This window comes from Paralichthys olivaceus, chromosome 8 (assembly GCF_024713975.1).
Source record: "Paralichthys olivaceus isolate ysfri-2021 chromosome 8, ASM2471397v2, whole genome shotgun sequence".
NCBI lineage: Eukaryota > Metazoa > Chordata > Actinopteri > Pleuronectiformes > Paralichthyidae > Paralichthys > Paralichthys olivaceus.
In genome coordinates, this window is record NC_091100.1 from 8787533 (window position 1) to 8805159 (window position 17627).

General features: G+C 40.4%; 2 protein-coding genes across 2 annotated transcripts; one reads left to right on the plus strand and one right to left on the minus strand.

Annotated features, from left to right (window-relative positions):
- Window positions 1-257: 257 nt before the first annotated feature.
- On the minus strand, window positions 258-7244 carry snapc3 (small nuclear RNA activating complex, polypeptide 3). Its single transcript, XM_020101346.2, has 9 exons — window positions 6982-7244; window positions 5785-5868; window positions 5608-5686; window positions 5369-5473; window positions 5107-5256; window positions 4907-4989; window positions 2414-2572; window positions 642-749; window positions 258-564 (listed from the first exon to the last, which is right to left on the minus strand). Exons 1-9 carry the CDS (start codon window positions 7212-7214, stop codon window positions 417-419), a joined length of 1149 nt encoding a protein of 382 aa, XP_019956905.2. The 5' UTR covers window positions 7215-7244; the 3' UTR covers window positions 258-416.
- Window positions 7245-9653: 2409 nt separating this feature from the next.
- On the plus strand, window positions 9654-16938 carry LOC109638375 (tetratricopeptide repeat protein 39B). The gene is made up of 18 exons (XM_020101351.2): window positions 9654-9792; window positions 10150-10181; window positions 10898-11002; window positions 11131-11262; window positions 11460-11536; window positions 11889-12018; window positions 12141-12246; window positions 12420-12485; window positions 12571-12679; window positions 12782-12849; window positions 12962-13021; window positions 13108-13269; window positions 14047-14138; window positions 14220-14340; window positions 14432-14543; window positions 14631-14748; window positions 14900-15016; window positions 15341-16938. The coding sequence occupies exons 1-18, from the start codon at window positions 9763-9765 to the stop codon at window positions 15453-15455; spliced, it is 1752 nt and encodes a 583-aa protein (XP_019956910.2). The 5' UTR covers window positions 9654-9762; the 3' UTR covers window positions 15456-16938.
- The last annotated feature ends 689 nt before the right edge of the window (window positions 16939-17627 follow it).

The window sequence follows — 17627 nt, forward strand, 5'->3', positions numbered from 1 at the left end:
TTAAAGGAGTAAACAACGTTAAGTGCCTTTTACATATAAACGAACCACTAACAGTGAAATGTTTGCTTTTGGTTTGACTTGATACAGCTCATTAATATTCCAGTCATAGAATCATCGAGACATTGACAAAAACTGACATTTTAATTAAATTAAAAACTTGAGTTTTAGTTTTTTAAATATTTTATCTGACTGTCTTTGTAAACCAAGTTTCCCATCTGGGATAATAAAGTACACTTGAACTTATCAACAATAAAGAATAAGCAGTACATATACCATTTATTTCAAACAGAAATATCAAAAACCAGAACAAATAAATAAACAAATACACAAGAACAATTCTTTGTGAAAAACAAAGAAATCTAACTGTATTATACAGCAATAAATCTGTGGCTGGACCGATTCGCTCAAGAGAAGCTTCAGTTGAAGGCACCACGGTCCACGTAGGGATAGGCCAGGAAATCTCCCAGCTTGTAACCATCGGCGTCGTAGTGAAGCATCCGGAAACACTTGTCGCAGAAGAGACATGGGTGACTGGGAGCAAACTCGTCGTTGGTAGTAAACCATCTGCAAAAATCAAAGATGTGAGATGCAGTTTAAAAAGGCCGAAGCTGTCATATCCTTTATCTTTTTTTAATACGCACCTTCCAATGAAGACATGGCAAACTGCACACTTCTGAGTGGTGACTCTGTGTTTGTGCGTGAGGAGCGGATACAGCTCCTTGTCCAGACAGTCGTTCTTGTGCGTCAGTCTGCAAAAGAAAAAGAAAAAGGGGGCCAGGCCCATTTCTTAGAGGTTGTGTGTGATGCAAACATAGATTTGTCTCACATTTGTAATATTAAGAGCTGCTTTCATGTGTGGTTACCCTGTTCGCACCAGCAAATCGGCTCGTAGACATTTACGCATCTATTAGTGTGATGAAACCGAATTAGCTATAAAGTCTTGTGACAGAAGAATCCTGTCTGACCACGAGGTGCTTTTTGCCCCAGACGCTTGAGGCGATAATACAGAGATTCACACAGTATCCTGTTCACACCAGTAGTTTAACATTTCATGAAGGTATGATGTGCAATAAACCTAATTCATGATTTGTTAATACAAGCCAAAGTGCATATGCATATTTTGAAGTGGCAATTTTTTTATTTTGAAAAGTTCATAAACCTGAGAACAGTCTCTCTTAGTTCCTAGTTTTTTTAATTTTTTCGTTACTTTAGTTCTACATTTTGTTTTACTTGCTTATTCCAAACCTGCCTGTTTGGAATGGGCTGTTTGCTTTGCTGGTTGTAGCTTAACTTTCTGAAACTGTAAAAGTGACCTAAAGTGTGAAGCCGATCACATGAACTGTCAGACAGACAGATTTGTGGAATGATTGAATAGATAATCCTGTTTTCATTTGACGTATTTGTAAATGTCTTTGCCTCATAATCTGATCATAAACTTGGTTTACTTCAACAATTCTTGTATTAACATATGATTTATTGGAAGGTGTCTGTGCCTCACAATCGATTGTAACATTTGGTTTTACTGTGTTTAGAAAGACTAATAATAATAATGATAATATATTTTGTCAAGCAACATTTAGTGACCCCAACGTCACCAACGCGGTGGTTGTTTTTTTAACACTTTAAAAGCCAGACAATGAAAATCGCAGCTAAATGAATAAGTGAAAAGAAAAAAATAAGTGATAGGTAACTCAGAGGTGTGTCTCATACGAACACAGAAAAGAAAGTGTCGAATAGCAGCTGGTTATAAATGTGGGGGTCAAAGAATAAACAAGTTGAACCTATCTAACAGAGAGGAGGTTATCTGCTGAAGCAGTCATGTCATGGAGCTGGAGGAGAAGATTAACAGGGGACTCTCACAAATGTCAACCTGCTGGTGGCACTACAGCCGGAGTCAGGGGATCACAGCAGTAATCAGGGTGATCTGCTGGTTTGGCAGCGTCAGCGTGGCAAACAAGAAAAGGCTGGAGAAGATTGTTCAACTCTGCCACAACACTGTCTGCACTAACTTCAATAATGTGTTTTTAATACACACACAACTCAATGTAAATATAAAGTATTTAAATATAAAGGGCCTTTTCTGGGGTAAAGAAAACTACAATTCATACAATTTAGATGAAATGAACTAGTGAAAACATCATGAGGTTTATTCTACATTAAATAGTTCCCTTTCACCTAAATCTTACACACTGGACCTTTAAGTAGATGTTTGTGACAGAGCGGCTGAAGTTCCCTCAAAGCATTTGTTGGTGTAAATCGTGTTTAAAAACATGAGGTCACAGTGGCTGCCACTTTTGACGAGTCAGTTTATCTTTGACTCCAACATGAACCTTATTAACTTGAAGAAGTTCCCTCACAGACAGGAGACCTGAAACCAACAGCTGAACAACATAGTAACAGTTGCAGTAATGACCTGACGTCTGTGATGATGACGAGGTGTTCGCAGTCTCCCTGGTGACAGTAGAGGTACGGGAAGCCCACTTTTACATTCAGATCCACAAAGCGTGTGTCCTCCATCTTGGCCTGTCTGTAGGGCGGGAAGTTGTGGGCCTTTGCCCATTCAATCGTCGTCCTGTCGTGAAAAGGAAATAGATCACATATATGTACATTTGAAGTTATACATCACATTATACTCAGTTTTCATCCAGAGTGTTCATTTCTTTCTCATGAGCTTTTTTCTGTGTCAGGCTCATGATTTTTAAAGGGATATATGACTCTAGGAAACGGATCATTTGAATACTGTGTTATTGGATTTAAAGTGAATTTGCCCGTGAGCATTTTTTGTCTTCTGCTGCAACATCTTCCTCTCAGCACAAGTTTTTAGGGTGACTCCAAACAAGCACCTAATTCATGATTCGTTGCATCAAGCTGAGATGACCCTGAATCACTGCACTGCTATTTTGATGTGGCTAATTTGTCCTTTACTTTACAGTTCATGAACCAGAGAACGAGTGCTTGGCCAATTAACATTACATAAGCAGGCCAACAGGAAAAATGTTTTTTTCATCATTAATCATTAAGGTAATTTTCCAAAAATGTGCTGAACCCTACTTCTCAAATTTGATTTGCCTCTTGTCTCCATTTTATATTATTGTAAAGTGAACAGGTTCAGATCATTAGTTTAACTGCACCTGACTCTAGAGAAAGGATAATTCCAACAGTATAAGATGCTACTGATAAATCCAGACTCTCTAGACGAAGATACTGAAGTTGGACTTGAAACTAACCAGATGAGAATAATTACAGTATTTTTAGAGAAGCTGAATGATCAGGGAGTCATGACGCCCCCCTTATCACTTCAAACACTTGGAGTCAGGGGGAAACTTGTACACGGGGTGAAATGTGTATGCAATTGATAGTAGAGTAGGTCTGTTCATATCAGGACACGCACCAATTCTCACTATACTGTCCTGCAATTTTTGGGGGAGAAGTTCGAAAGATCCTCACCCTCCTTTCTTTTTTCTTTTTTTTAAAACAGCACATACTGTTCACATACTGTGGGTTTCTTTTTTTGGGAACAAGAACCACAGGGTGTGAAAAATCTAGCGGAAACACTGCCATGCATCTGATGCTCAAAGGAAATGGAAGTGAATATTGTCTTATGATTTTATCTTGCTAATACACACAAACCCAGTGCGACCCCACCAAGCAAATCGATCTTACACCCCATTTACACTTGGCCTTAAAATACGTTTTTGGCAATGAGATTCAATCCGAAAGCACTTGACCACATGACAGTACAGGTGGAAATGCATCCGAGAGAGAGTGGGCGCCTGCAGACGGAGGCTTGAGCTCTCCTGCATCAGCCGCAGGTTCGATTCTGACCCGGCCCTTGGCTGCATGCCTCTCCCCATTATCTCTCCCAATGTCACACTTGTATTGTCCTTTCCATAAAGTCAAAAGATCCATCTACATAACATGGCCACAGACCGACATTTTCAATGAGCAATAACATTTCTGTTTCTGTTGAAAGTTAATGAATGAAGTAGACACAAATCGTTTCTCTTACAACAATTTCCCAACTGTTTTCAAGGCGTTTTATTGTGAGAAGAGAAGCAGATCAACAGCAATGTTCTGCCCCAAATAGAGGGTATTGGTCTGGTCTGCTTATGACTATGATTATTGTTGCTAATATGAGCAGCAGGCTGGGACATTTTAATCCGCACAGGAATCACAAGGAGTCAGTAAATATAGCCATCCCAGCTGTGATCTCCTGGTTGGTGCAGCATGACAGTGACCTTTGTAAGACAATCATTTGTTCATTTCACATTAATAGACCTTAAAGCTGGTGAGAAATTTCTCACACATCAACGCTAATAATTATCCCCTCCGCCAAGGAAGTTGAGTTTTAGTTGCGGTTTGCTTTTAGCAGGATAATGCAACACCTACTGAACCGATTGTCTTAATACTTAGAAGAAGGGTGGGGTATGGGCCATGGAGGACCTTGCTACCTTTTGGAAGGGATTTGATAAAGGGGGTGGATTGAGGATTGTCCCCCTTTTTCTTTAACCTTGCGAGAAACGTATTGTGAGGGCAGTTTTCAATATTTGTTAAACTTCTCAACAAATAATTTAAATATCTTTATAAGTTTTATTACCTATTAACAAGTGAAATTTAGCATAGATCCAGATAATGATGCAGATTTTGGGTGATCCTTATTCAGATACTGGAGGGTAAGAAATATTCCTTTCAGGTATATGAGAGAATATATATTTTGATGTAAGCCCTAGACCTCCATCTGCATCTATTTTTTTAACCCCACACACAGTTTAAGGGGCTAAAACATAGTTACTAATGACTCTTAATGATCAAGAGAAGAGACATTCTAATAAAATCATCAATTCAGTAAGATTATTGAGAAATGAGATTATTTTAGCCTGGCAGTTAACATGGAGACACAACTTACATGCTGATGTCTTGACACTCTGGGAATCGCATGTCGTTGTAGAAAACGCCCTCGAAGAAAAAGAAAGCTGACTTGTAATGATCCTGAAAACAGAACACATGAAAATATTAACCTCCGTGTATCCAGCGAATGACAAAATGAATATGGACGGATCTTGCACAGTGCTCGGAGTTTCAGATGAAGTGCACGTGTTTACTCACTTTGCTGATGAAGTCTGGAGCCATGTTTGGCGTGTTGCTGAACTCGCCACACACTTGCAAGTCGCTGACGCAGCAAATGGCGTCCTTAAACTCTGCCAAGCTGTGGGAGCCCGTCATCAGCAATGTCATGTGGGGTCTGACGTAGTTAAACTGAGAGGAAAATGGACAAAAACCTTTCAGGGCTGTGAGGAGTAACGTACAAGAAACGCAGTGTGTGAAGATGGCGTTTGAAGGTTTTCAAAAATAAAAAGCAAACACTCACTTTATCAAAAATGGCAGGGTAGTAGACGTTGACGGTCAGAATGACTTCTCCTTCTGGCACCATGTCATCCACTGCTTCTGGTTTCCTGCCATAAGTCAAACGCTCCTGGAAATCAAACGGGGAACCAAGTCGAGTGATACGAATGTCTGGCACCTCCTCCGTCAAACTGAATATTTATTTCTCAGCCTACAAGACTGTTCAAATCTCCTCTGTATAATCTAAGGCAGCATTTCACTCACCAGTTCATTGGCGTAGAGGTCATGTCGGTTCTTAGTGATTTTCAGAGAAGCTTTATAATCTTGTTTCTTTTTCCGTTCTCTATTAGAATCAAATCACAGATATTTTAATATGGATTTGATTACACACTGATGGGACATCTTACTCTGTATATTGTGACAGCTGAGAAAGATTCCTACATTAGTGTTTGAAGCGTCGGGTTTGGAGGCACAACGTCTGGGTCAGGCTGCTCATCCTCAGGATGACAACGGAGTGAATCGATACTGAAAAAGACAGGAGTTAAAATTATTTTAAAAGTCCTGTGAAACTTTTGCAAAGCAACTGGGATCAGACAGCCTATAAACCATCAATAAACTGACTAACACCTTCAGCAGCAGCTGACGCCACTACATTTCCAGCTTTTATTCAACAGTCTCGTGCTTAATGACTGACTGGATCTGTTAATCAATTATCAAAACAGCTTAAAATCTTTCTAAGAACTGATCAAGCGACAGAGTATGAAAAAATAAATGCATCATAACAACCACAGCTTCCTGATGGTGATGATACTTTGATACTCTTCAAAGAAAAGTCATCCTCATTGTGTTATAATACTCACTTAGTAAGAAAATGACTAACATTTCTTATTGTGCTTGTTTACAGTATATTCTGAGCCTGACTTTAATTATTGGAAATCATTTCTGGTGCTAATTATCTATTCCAGTGACGTGATGTTTTTTACCATTTCATTTTTATTTTTATTCACTGCTTTTACGTGGTCCTGTCTTCTTATTGCTTTTACTTGGTCTTATTTGTGTGTTTTCGTCTGTCAAAGCACTTTGTAAACCCTGTTTTTAAAGGTGCTTTATTTTTAAGTCCTTTATTCAGGGTTCTGATAATGTTGCTTGAAATTAACAGCTCACCTTCTTCCACATGAATGCCCTTGTGGATCGTGGACAATGACGGCCTGATGTACAGCACGCCTACTCACATATTCTACCATTACTGACAATAACTCCTCATTTCATTTGTCATTGCTGCTCCCTTCATCTCTTATGTATAAATACTTTTTATGGATGTGGATGTGTTCAGGACCACGTGGCTTCTGTCTGTGCTGCTAAATGTTTTTTGGTGTTTCCTGACTCTTGTTGAGGGTTAAGAACAGAGGACGTCACACCTTGTTAAGCCCTATGAGACATGGCGGTTATTTGTGAACACGGGCAACACTAAAAAATCTGACTGATTGATAATTGATCAATTATCCAACTTAGTCTGAGTTGCCATGGTGATTCCTCCGGCTCAGGATAGAAGCAGCTCTGTAGCACAGTCGAGCTGAAGTAAAGAATGAAATGAATGCTAACCCAGGTAACAGTCAATGACCCAGCGAGCTGATGTACCTGCACACTGCTTTCAGCTCGGCCATGGTCTCCGCACCGACCCCCAGCTCTTTGGCGAAGTTAGCGTCAAACGTGTCCTCGTCCTCCGGCTGGTAGGAGCAGTCTTCGGGCTTCAGTCTGCTCAGCCACTCGCTCCTGAAGCGGCCGATGTGAAACGGTTTGGTGTTGACGTCGGAGTATTCATAATCTGGGATGTTGGTGTTGCTGTCCGTGGACACACTGGACGCCGCCATGTTGCCCCGGATAAAGTGGGAAGTGCGCGGGGGATCATGGGAAATGTAGTTGTTGAGAAGACGCGGCTGCAGCGTTCATGTGCGCGTCTGGAGTTCAGTTGCTGTTCGGTCAAAATGTGTCAGATATAAAAACACATACTACTATTAATACTAATAATGTGATTTATTTACGCCTAACAAAATTACAAAGAGCTTTACAAGAGGGTTAAAAAAACTATACAACCATTAAAGTTAAATTAAGATTGTGGTAGAATCAGTGGGTTAAATTGATAAAAACAATTCACAGAGAGCAGAGATTAAAGCTTTTTCAAATATTAGATCATACAAAACATTATATAAAATGTTTTTCGAATATACAAAATACTTGTGGTATCATGGCTAATATAGTATAATCAATTAAACAGTCAAAACAGTTCACTTAAATTCAAGCTGCACAAAATTTCAAAAACACACAGATTTTTTCATCAAGCTCCATGTGTTAATTCCCAGGGAAAACTGTCAAAAATAATTTTCAAAAAAAACAACAAAAACAGTGTTACAAAAAATCTAGATCTGGATCTGCACCAAAATGAAATGGATTCTTTCTTGGCCCAGGTCCTATCCTTCCACAAGGTTTTGTGGTTATACTCTGAGAAGCTTTTGCGTAACCCTGCTGAGAAAAAAACAACCAACAAACAGATTATTTGACAGGATGGAAACCTCCTTGGTGAAGGTCAAATATGACTTAATTTATTAAAACACTAAAATGCAGTATTTCTGAGAATTAAACAGCCAAAACACAGATTTCTCGAATTAAGTTGTCATGTGGGTAGAACAGAGTTTCTAGTTTCTTAAGACACCAGCTGGTGCAACTTAGACACACCAGGGTAATAGGGTGTTTCGAGTCTTTGATCATCATACACTCTCACCGTGGCGACTCAGCCAGGGGTTATCAGTACCCGGCATGTAGGCAGCAAGTAGCTGATCCACTGCCACCTGGAAGGTTTACCGCAGCTTCTGTGATGTTCTTGGTGGCTCTTCTCTCCTGCAATCTCTCCGACAGTCTGGTGCAGAAGCCCCTGCAGCCCAACTCAATGTGCTCACAGAAGGCCCTCCACCCCTGGCTTCTGCACTCCTCCACCAGATTGAGATATTTAGCCCTCTTACGCTCATGTGCCTCCTCCATCCGGACTTTTCTAGGGGACAGTGAGCTCCATCCATCATGACCACTTGCTTGGACGACTCTGATATTAGAACTGTATCTGGCCTCGGCCATCAGCTGCAGGTCGCGGGCTGTGACTAGCAGCTGAGGCCCTGTGTGCCACTTTATGTCTCTCTCCTGGGCTGACAAGGTTGATATTGTGCCCATAGGGCCATTGCTGGCTGTGCTGGATCCCTGTCTGTCCCAGTTCATCCAAGCTCCCCTTTTGTGCATTGCCAGTTGAATAAACTAGTTCCATCATGGTTTAAATAAGTATTTTGTATGAGGAAAGGTACAGTATGTCTCTCACCAAATATAAGATGTTTTTTTGTTGTAGAATAAGAAACATATAAATAATGGCTGGAATAGATCTGTCAAGTAGTGTGTGCATATCATGACCACATTTATTCAAGGAAGTTTTTGTCTGTTTTTTATTCGGGCCGATGGGAACAAGTAAACTATTACATGTGATTAAGATACAATATTTATGTTGTCATGGTTGTTTCTGAGAGGGGATCCCACTGCAAGAAAATAGATGAAACTGTATTAAAATGTGTGACATCCAAATTTCCTCTTATCTAACACAATGAGAATACATTACAAACGTATGTTTCGTATTTTATCAATCATCTGTTTATCTTGCTTGTGCAAACGGGTTCAGGCCTCATCCCAAGTCCTTGAAATGATCGTGTATTTTAAGAAAAAAAAAAGTCTTCAATGAGCAAAGGGCAGCGCAGCAGGAGAAATGACAAAACCACCAGGGAGAATGAGTTATAAAGGGACATCACATGTATGCACATATTCAGAGATAATGACCAAAAAGTAAAACAGCCTTTGTCCTGACAGAGTTGAGTAAAACCATTGATGACTAGTTATCGGGTGACTGGGGGAATTTGTCCCTGGATGACACAGTGGTGATTTGTGATTGAGACGCCTCAGTATCACTGCCTCTGTTTATCATTGCTTGAGTGCTGTACTTTTACTCAGGTTCATTTATCTGACAGCTGAGGTTACTTGTTACTTTTCAAAATAAAATCCCAAATACAAAAACATATAACAAGCTTTTAAACACTTTTTGGCTTGTAAACAGGACTTGGAACTGTTCCTTAAATGATCATCTCTGGAAGTGATGAACTATTTCTTGTCAGTGCTGCTCAGGAGGAGAGAAACCCTGATGTAGTCCTGCTTCATGTTCTGTGGCATGAGGAGGAAGGAATACAACGTGGGCTGGACTTCAGATGTGGCCACTCCCGTTTTTTGAGCAGATAAATACTGCGGCAGGTCACATTATCAGTTTGTCCGGGTGGAGGCACATGTACTGTATTTAAGTGGCACTTTCACCTCGGCGCAAAAAACCCTCAGCATCCAATGGAGACGAAGGATAATTCAATGCAGCAGGTAGGCTCCGTTTGCACCGTGCGTCAACTCTGTGCAGCTGCGTAATGACCACTTGGGGTTTTCATTTAATTTGATCATGCAACCGCGTGTAAACTTCACCCACATCTCACCCATCACATGCACAATTTCTCCGTGTTGCCAAGTATGATTTTTACAAAGCAAGACATCATCCGTGTAGTTGACCAGCAAGGGATAAACTGGCACAGATGCATGACTGTGAAGGTATTTTATTGTCTACACACCAGCATGTATGCGTTTGACTGCTTTAAATTCATTAAAGATGATTAATAATGGTAATCAGGCTTTGTCTGGGTTTAGGAAAATTAATCTCTGTATATTTTGTATTCTTTTTCCCAGGTGGAGCTAAACCTTCCCAGTGAGGAAACGATGTAAGTGACATTAAAAATGCTCTGTTGTTTTATCTTGATGTTTTCTTGTGCGGTATTTTTAATGAGTAACAACGCTGCTTCTAAAAAACTGATTATTTAAAAGCACTTTATTATTCTCATCAGACATCGTATGATATCTGTTGATTGTCTCTTCACACGTTTGATAAACTTGCTCCTCAGTCTTGACCAAACCTAAGAAGAAACCATCGTTTTCCACAGTATGATTTTGTTGTGACAAGGTCATTTGATCCCCCCCACATAATACCTTTTCAGAACTAACGAATAGTGATTTATTTGTTTTTTAAAAAATAATTATTTCACTACATATGTAGGAAACTGGGGCCCTTAAGCCCACATTGGCCCCTGTGCACATCCATTTCATTGTATATAGCAAGAATGCATCAAAGCACTCCTTTGACGTGTGTTCTCTATTTACACGACCACACGCTATGATCAGTGAGTGATGAGCTGTCTGACTCCTCCATGTACCTTCACACAATCTGCTCAGCGACAGAATGCACTTTTTACATCTTCAGATTAACACAGAGTTGTACCTGAGAGAATGTTTGCGGAATAAGAAAAATTACCCAAAGTTTCACATGGGTTACACGAAAGTAGGAAGTGGAAGTTTTTGATGATACTGTGCCTCCTGATGTCCATTAATAACCTGTCAGATTTACATGTAGAGGCCTAACACCCATTTCCCTTTCATTCAGATCACCTCAAATGGATCTGGAGACCGCTCTGACTGAATGTGCCGCCGCCCTCGACCTCTTTCTGAATAACAGGTTTGCTGATGCACTGGCTGTTTTAAAACCCTGGTAAGTTTTGACATGCATAGAACACTCCAGCCGACTTTTGATTTCAACATGCTGCTGATTCTTCAGACTGCTGGCATTACTCTCATTTCGTTTAGTAAAATAAATATCATTGTATCTGTCCCCATCAGGAAGAATCAGAGCATGTACCATGCCATGGGCTACAGCAGCATCTTGGTGATGCAGGCAGGCATGACCTTTGACCCAAGCGACATGGATGCCGCCATGACGTCACTGAGAGAATCCCTGCAGACGTGTCAGGGGTATGGAGAAATAGTATTAAAATCTTGTATTTTTTTAAGTTCATAATTCTACACTGGGACAACAGGGGACCTTGCAAGGCTAGAAAATATGTCAGATATTAAATACAGATTAATTTGTAATATTTCTAATGGACACTGTCCTGCTACTTCTCAATTGGTCTCATGTTAAAATGTTGCATGTTCCTTAACTTTGGTAGATTTCGGAAAAAAACTGGGATCATGGAGACTCTGACCAGCATGTGGTACAGACAACCAGCTGACAGTATGACGGAGGGTGAGTGAACCACTGTCTTCAGACTCTTCACCTTGGATAATGAGCAGAACTGATTTGCTAATGTCAAATCAGAGAAAACTTTCAATGACACTTGGATAATGACGTACTTCCACCCATTTAACTGAACATTATCACATCAAGATCTGAATGCATGACATTATTAGAATGGCACTGAGAGAGGTCCAACAGTCCCCTTATGAAGAAAGTAGCATGTGTGTGATTCTGAATTGCAACATTCCTGCGAATAATTTATTATAAACGCATTAATTAAAATGAACCTCTACTAATTTCTTTATTTTCAAAATGATTTATTATTTTCTTATCTAACCTTGAAGTTAATTTTCCTTCACAGAGGAGGTGCATGCAGAGCTGTGCTATGCTGAGGTTCTGCTCCAGAAGGCAGCGCTCACGTTCCTAGATGAGAGTATCATCGGCTTCATCAAGGGCGGAATGAGAATACGAAACAGTTATCAGATTTACAAGTAAGACACCTGAAGGGGGGGGGGGGGTCTCCTGTGGTGAAAAGGTCCTAAACAGACAATTACAGCACTTATCATATTTGAGAGAATTCCAATGGAACTCAACATGTCATTTCCTCAAACAGGGATTGCCAGGCCATGGTGACTGTCACAAAAGAAGTGGAAAAACAGAAGAGTACACACATTCATTTTCGAGGAGGCGTCAACATGGGCATTGGATCCTTTAACCTGGTGAGAGCTCCAGAAACTATGCAGGAATGCAGAACCTAAGTTACTTGTATGTGGAGTTTGTCAGGGACAAACAAATGCTAACTGTTTTGTATTGTAATGGAAGACTTAAAATACCATTGTCATGCTGTGTTAATTCGTTTCATAATAAACCAACCATCTCTTTTTCTTATCAGATGCTGTCTCTGCTTCCATCCAGAGTCCTCAGGCTGATGGAGTTTTTGGGCTTCTCAGGAGACAGGGTGGGTTGTCTGATATCACATCTTGGCTTAATGGAATAAATATTTTTATGTTAAATCAAAGAATAATTAGATAATCATGTAACAGGAGTTGGGGTTGTCAGAGCTGAGAGAGGGAGCAGCCAGTAATGGCCTGCGCTCAATCCTCAGCACCCTGACCCTGCTGATGTTTCATCTCTACATCACAGTTATACTCGGTATGTGTGTTTTTCATTTTCTTTTCTTTATATGTAAAATAAAACATTATTTTGGAGTGCTTCATTATAAATTAATTTCCCTCCACTCTTATTGTCCATCAGGTACTGGTGAAGGAGACCTGGCTGAGTCTGAAGCTTTGCTTGAACCCTACATTAAAAAGTTCCCTAATGTGAGTGGTTTGTTTGTCTGATTCTGACTGAAGATGCCACATACTGTGTTTTATTTCCCTGCCCAGTGACATTTGTATCATTTTGAATTAATTTAATGTATTTGGTCCTTAGGGGGCGCTCATTCTTTTCTACACGGCAAGAATTGCATTGCTCAAAGGAAACTTCACCTTTGTGAGTATTTGTGATGTGTTGGCTTCAGATGCACGCTCCTCTCGTGCAGTTGTAATGAAATTCATTGAGTCTGGTTTGCTCTGCAGGCCCAGGAGAAGTTCCTGGCGTGTATCGCAGCACAGCAGGAGTGGCATCAGATTCACCACCTCTGCTACTGGGAGCTGATGTGGGCCTACTCCTTTGAACAGAACTGGAAGGAGGCTTATCGATACGCTGACCTCCTCTGCAAGGAGAGCAAGTGGTCCCAGGTATCTCATGGAACGGTTTTATGCCTCTGAACCAGCAACGGTTGCCAGAGGCTCTGTTCTCAGGTTGTTTATCATGAATATGATATCTGAGGGAATTTCCTCAGATCTGACACAAATGTCAGACAATGAGGCAAAAGTGTCTCTGGCCTCTCCATGTTATCTGCTGGGCCATGAGCCACAGTAAAAAGTCAAAATACACATTGAATTCAGATTTCTCAAAGATGGTTTCTGTCCTTTACAGTAGTTCTTATCCCACTTTATATTCCAGAGTTCATTTTTCCAGTAAGTTAGATTTTTAATTACGGGGTAAAACATCATGATTGACAGCTGAGACATGAGACTCATGATTGGTGGCCTGGGTTTATTGGTGGGACCTCAATACTGCGGCTCCTTCCCCTGTTCGTTACTGCACAGACTCTGGCTTGAAATGAAGTCTTCTGCACTAGATGGCAGCATTCTTATCCAGGATATTTTGGTTTCATTTCTGGATAGTGGGAGGAAGTGGAGACTCGTCGTCCATCTTTTATATATATTCTGCTGTGACCTCACAAAGCGTTTTTTGCCATAATGACATCGATTAGGATAAGATACACATTTTGCTAGATTTCTCTTTCATTCAATTCCTACAGTCTTCATTACATATATTTAAAAGTGCAGCATGACTGATTGGCTCACGCAACAATAACAAAGCACTTTTAGTCTCACTTTGCCATAAGGTCAAATTTCTGATGTCTCCTGTTTTACCCTCGTAACAAGTTGTTTGCTCTTTTCTCGTAGGCTACATATGTGTTCCAGAAGGCTGCCATCTTGACCATGCTTCCAGAGGAGGAAGTGGCCCAACTGGGAGAAAACGTGGTGGACTTATTCAGGTGTGTTTGGGGGATAGGACGATAATCTATCACTACTCTTTTGTTTATCAATCCAGTTAATGTGAGACATATGGCTCATAGGCAGGTTGAGGGTCTCAGACTGAGGATCGCTGGGAAATCGATTCCAACAGAGAAGTTTGCAGCAAAGAAGGCCCAGCGGTACATTTCCTCCAACCCTGTGAAACTGGTTGTCCCTGCGTTGGTAAGAACATGCACAGACTCTGCTACTTTCAATGAATCAACAAATCCATAAAACCATTTTAAACAATGACCATGTTTCTTCCTTTTCACAGGAAATGATGTATGTGTGGAACGGCTTCACAATAGTTGGAAAAAGGCCTGAGCTGACTGAAGGCATTTTGAACACCTTGGAAAAAGCAGAGAAGCAGCTCAGAGATGACCCAAGTGAGAGAGACTGTTCAACTTTAATTTAAATTTCTTTTATCTTGCTAAACTGACACTAACAAGCATTTTGTTTTGTTTAACGCATAGACCCATCAGAGTATCACGTAGATGACCAGTGTGTCGTCCAGCTGATGAAGGGCTTGTGTCTGAGACAGTTGGGTCTTCTGGCCCAGGCTGAGAAGTGCTTCAACCACGTCATCTCCAGGTGAGGTCATTTTAAAGTGGACTGCCTACATTTGATCCAAACGCTCATTGAACAATAACTTTTAAAACAACATTTTAGAATGTGACAGTGGAATCATTGTAATGCTGCACTTTTGAACTCTGGGGTGACTTTTCATTTTATTTTATTCCAGTGAAAATGAGATCAAGCATGAGAACTATCTGGTGCCGTTTACCATGTTTGAGCTGGGCCTGCTGCACAAGCAAAAAGGCGACATCCAGACGGCCATCACAGTGATTGAAAATGTCAAGTAAGTGTTGGTTCCAGGTTTGGTTGGTTGTTTTTCATGTCATTCGACAAATTAAAGTATATGAAAAAGGGAAGTTTCAGAAATAACAAAAGTATTAAAGTCCCATGTTTCACTGGAGCTGTTTTCAGACGTGAGCTCTGGAAAATGACAGAAAAATTGTGACAAGACATTCTGCTGTTTGCTTTTCACATGAAGAATGCAGCAGGAGATCTTAGCTGCACTATTGTGAACCCTGCTTAAAATGTTTGTTCAAAGAGGCAAAATGCATGTTTGTCATGGTGTTAACGTATTACACAGGGTGCTTATATGTGATCTTATTTGTAGGCTGAACTACAAAGACTACAACATGGAGTCCAGGCTTCATTTCCGCATCCATGCGGTGCTCAACACTATGGGCTCCTTTGCGGCCAAACTCCACCCTTCACGTACTCCCGCTTAAAGACCCCAGGAAAGTCATCACAAAAAAGCCTGAGACTCTTGCTCTCGACTCTGTGCTGCCCTCAGCTGTGTTGTGACTGAACTTGACCTTCTCTACATGGGGTTTCACAACAGCCCTCACAGAGTGTTGTTTAAAAAGTACAAACCTGACTGAAATTCAATGTAGAGCAACAAGTAGAAGCGGCCTCAGATGTTGAGCTACTGAACTGCCCTAAAATGTTTTTGTTGTTTTAATTCAATCACGCTACAGCCTGTGAGCACTTCAATAATTGGATATTTAGTTTGAGGCTATTTCACTTGTGTCTCTATCATCTTGTCTGCACATTGGAATTTTGATTCTCTTCAGAAGAGGCCTCCATATATATATGCTAATGTGGCAACAAACTTCATACAGAACAATATTTGCCATTTTGTCAATACAGGGCAAGAAGACGATTGTGTTTCTTTCTTTGTTCACAAAACAACCACGATAGGCCTCTTGGACAAATCTCAATTCTGTGAATCTGAAAGACAGTGTCTTTCAAGAGGCCTATCGTGGTTGTTAATCTCTGGGTTCAATCATCTCACAGCCCTCTGGCTGTCTATGAAGGGGCAATATCCCCCTGAAGTTTAGATCAGAGGTACTGGCCCTAAGCCATTAGGTCACATTTGAGGTCAGGGCCTCGTGGGTTGCAGAACACCTAGGGGGGTGGGGTTGAACAATGTTTTAGAGATGAGCAGAAAGTGTGTATTAGCCAAAACTGTCTCAAAAGACAAAATAGTTTAAAATCAAAACATGAAAATATTTTTTTAAAGTCATCAGGCCTCTGATTTTATTTGTACCCACATGACCCCTGAGGCGATGATGGTGATTAGTGATGGCATCAGTCGCAGCAAGTCGAATTACAGCACCACAGGAAACATAACCATGTTGGTGATTTATTTTCTTTTTCCGACCAGTTCAAATCAATATCTTCTGCCTGATTCAGCCATAGAATGAGGGTCACAAGTATCTGGCACTGGTTATTTTGAGGGTTGTCAGCTGAGACGTTTGGGAACCCCTGGCTCCAGTGACCTAACTTTATGTTAAGTAATTAAAATGAAATTGACCAGCAAAAATGGTAAAATCATACTTACACATTGATGAACTAGTATCAATTATTTGATATAAGAAGAGTCCCAGGAGGTCATCAGAGTACTTTAACTTTAGATATTTTTAGTCAAGGCTGGATTGGACAAAGTGGGCAAATGTCCAGTGGCCCTGAAAGCCACTTTACGGTGTTCAGTTTCTGTCGATATAATTTGCATTAGAAGATGCTCCCTCTTGAGGAGGGACCCTGTGTCAAAATCTAGTTTTAATACTGTCAATGTTTTAGTTTATATTTTTGGTTGTTGGTTGTGAAGTGATTGAATAAATTACATTTTTGTGTTTATCAAGTAATTAAAAGAAAATTGAGAGCAATGTAGTACTGCTTAATAAAAAAAGAACCCACAATTGTTTGAAATGATCGTTTGAATACATTTCTTTTTCTCCACTAATTGATTTTGTGTATAAAATGTAATCTAAATTGCTGTGTTGCCCTGGCAGTCAAAACTACACCTCAAATAAATGAACCAACTTTAATAGAAAACTGTGAAACTAGTGAATAATGTCTTCGGAGAAGCTGGTACCACTATATTTTGGGCATTTTTTTAAAAAATAAAACAACTTTAAACCAGTTATCAAACTCGCTGCTATCAAGTTGAAATTCAATGAACTCACCATATGATCAAATAATTATTTTAGCTGTGGGGCACTGGTCGGTTTCTGGGAAGATAATGGAACCGTAGTTTATGATGGAGGCCAGTGACAAACTTCCACACTGGGAGCCCCGGGACGTTAATCCGATAATGCTGTAAGTGCATTTTACATGATGAAGAAGAATTTTTACTCGTGCTTAAGTATCTTTATACAAGTGTTGGTACTTTAAAGAGATAGTTCACCCAAAATTTTTAATTCACTCATCAAATCACCGCTATGCAGATGGAGTGGTGATTCAAATGGTTATTGGATTTGGCTGCAACGCTGTTTACCCCTGAGACTCCTAAAGTGTTTTGTGGACACAAACACTTCACCCACCCCTCCATCGGCATAGTGGTGTGTAGATCATTTTCCTGGGAACTATCCCTTTAATACCGCTGTTATCCTCCTCTA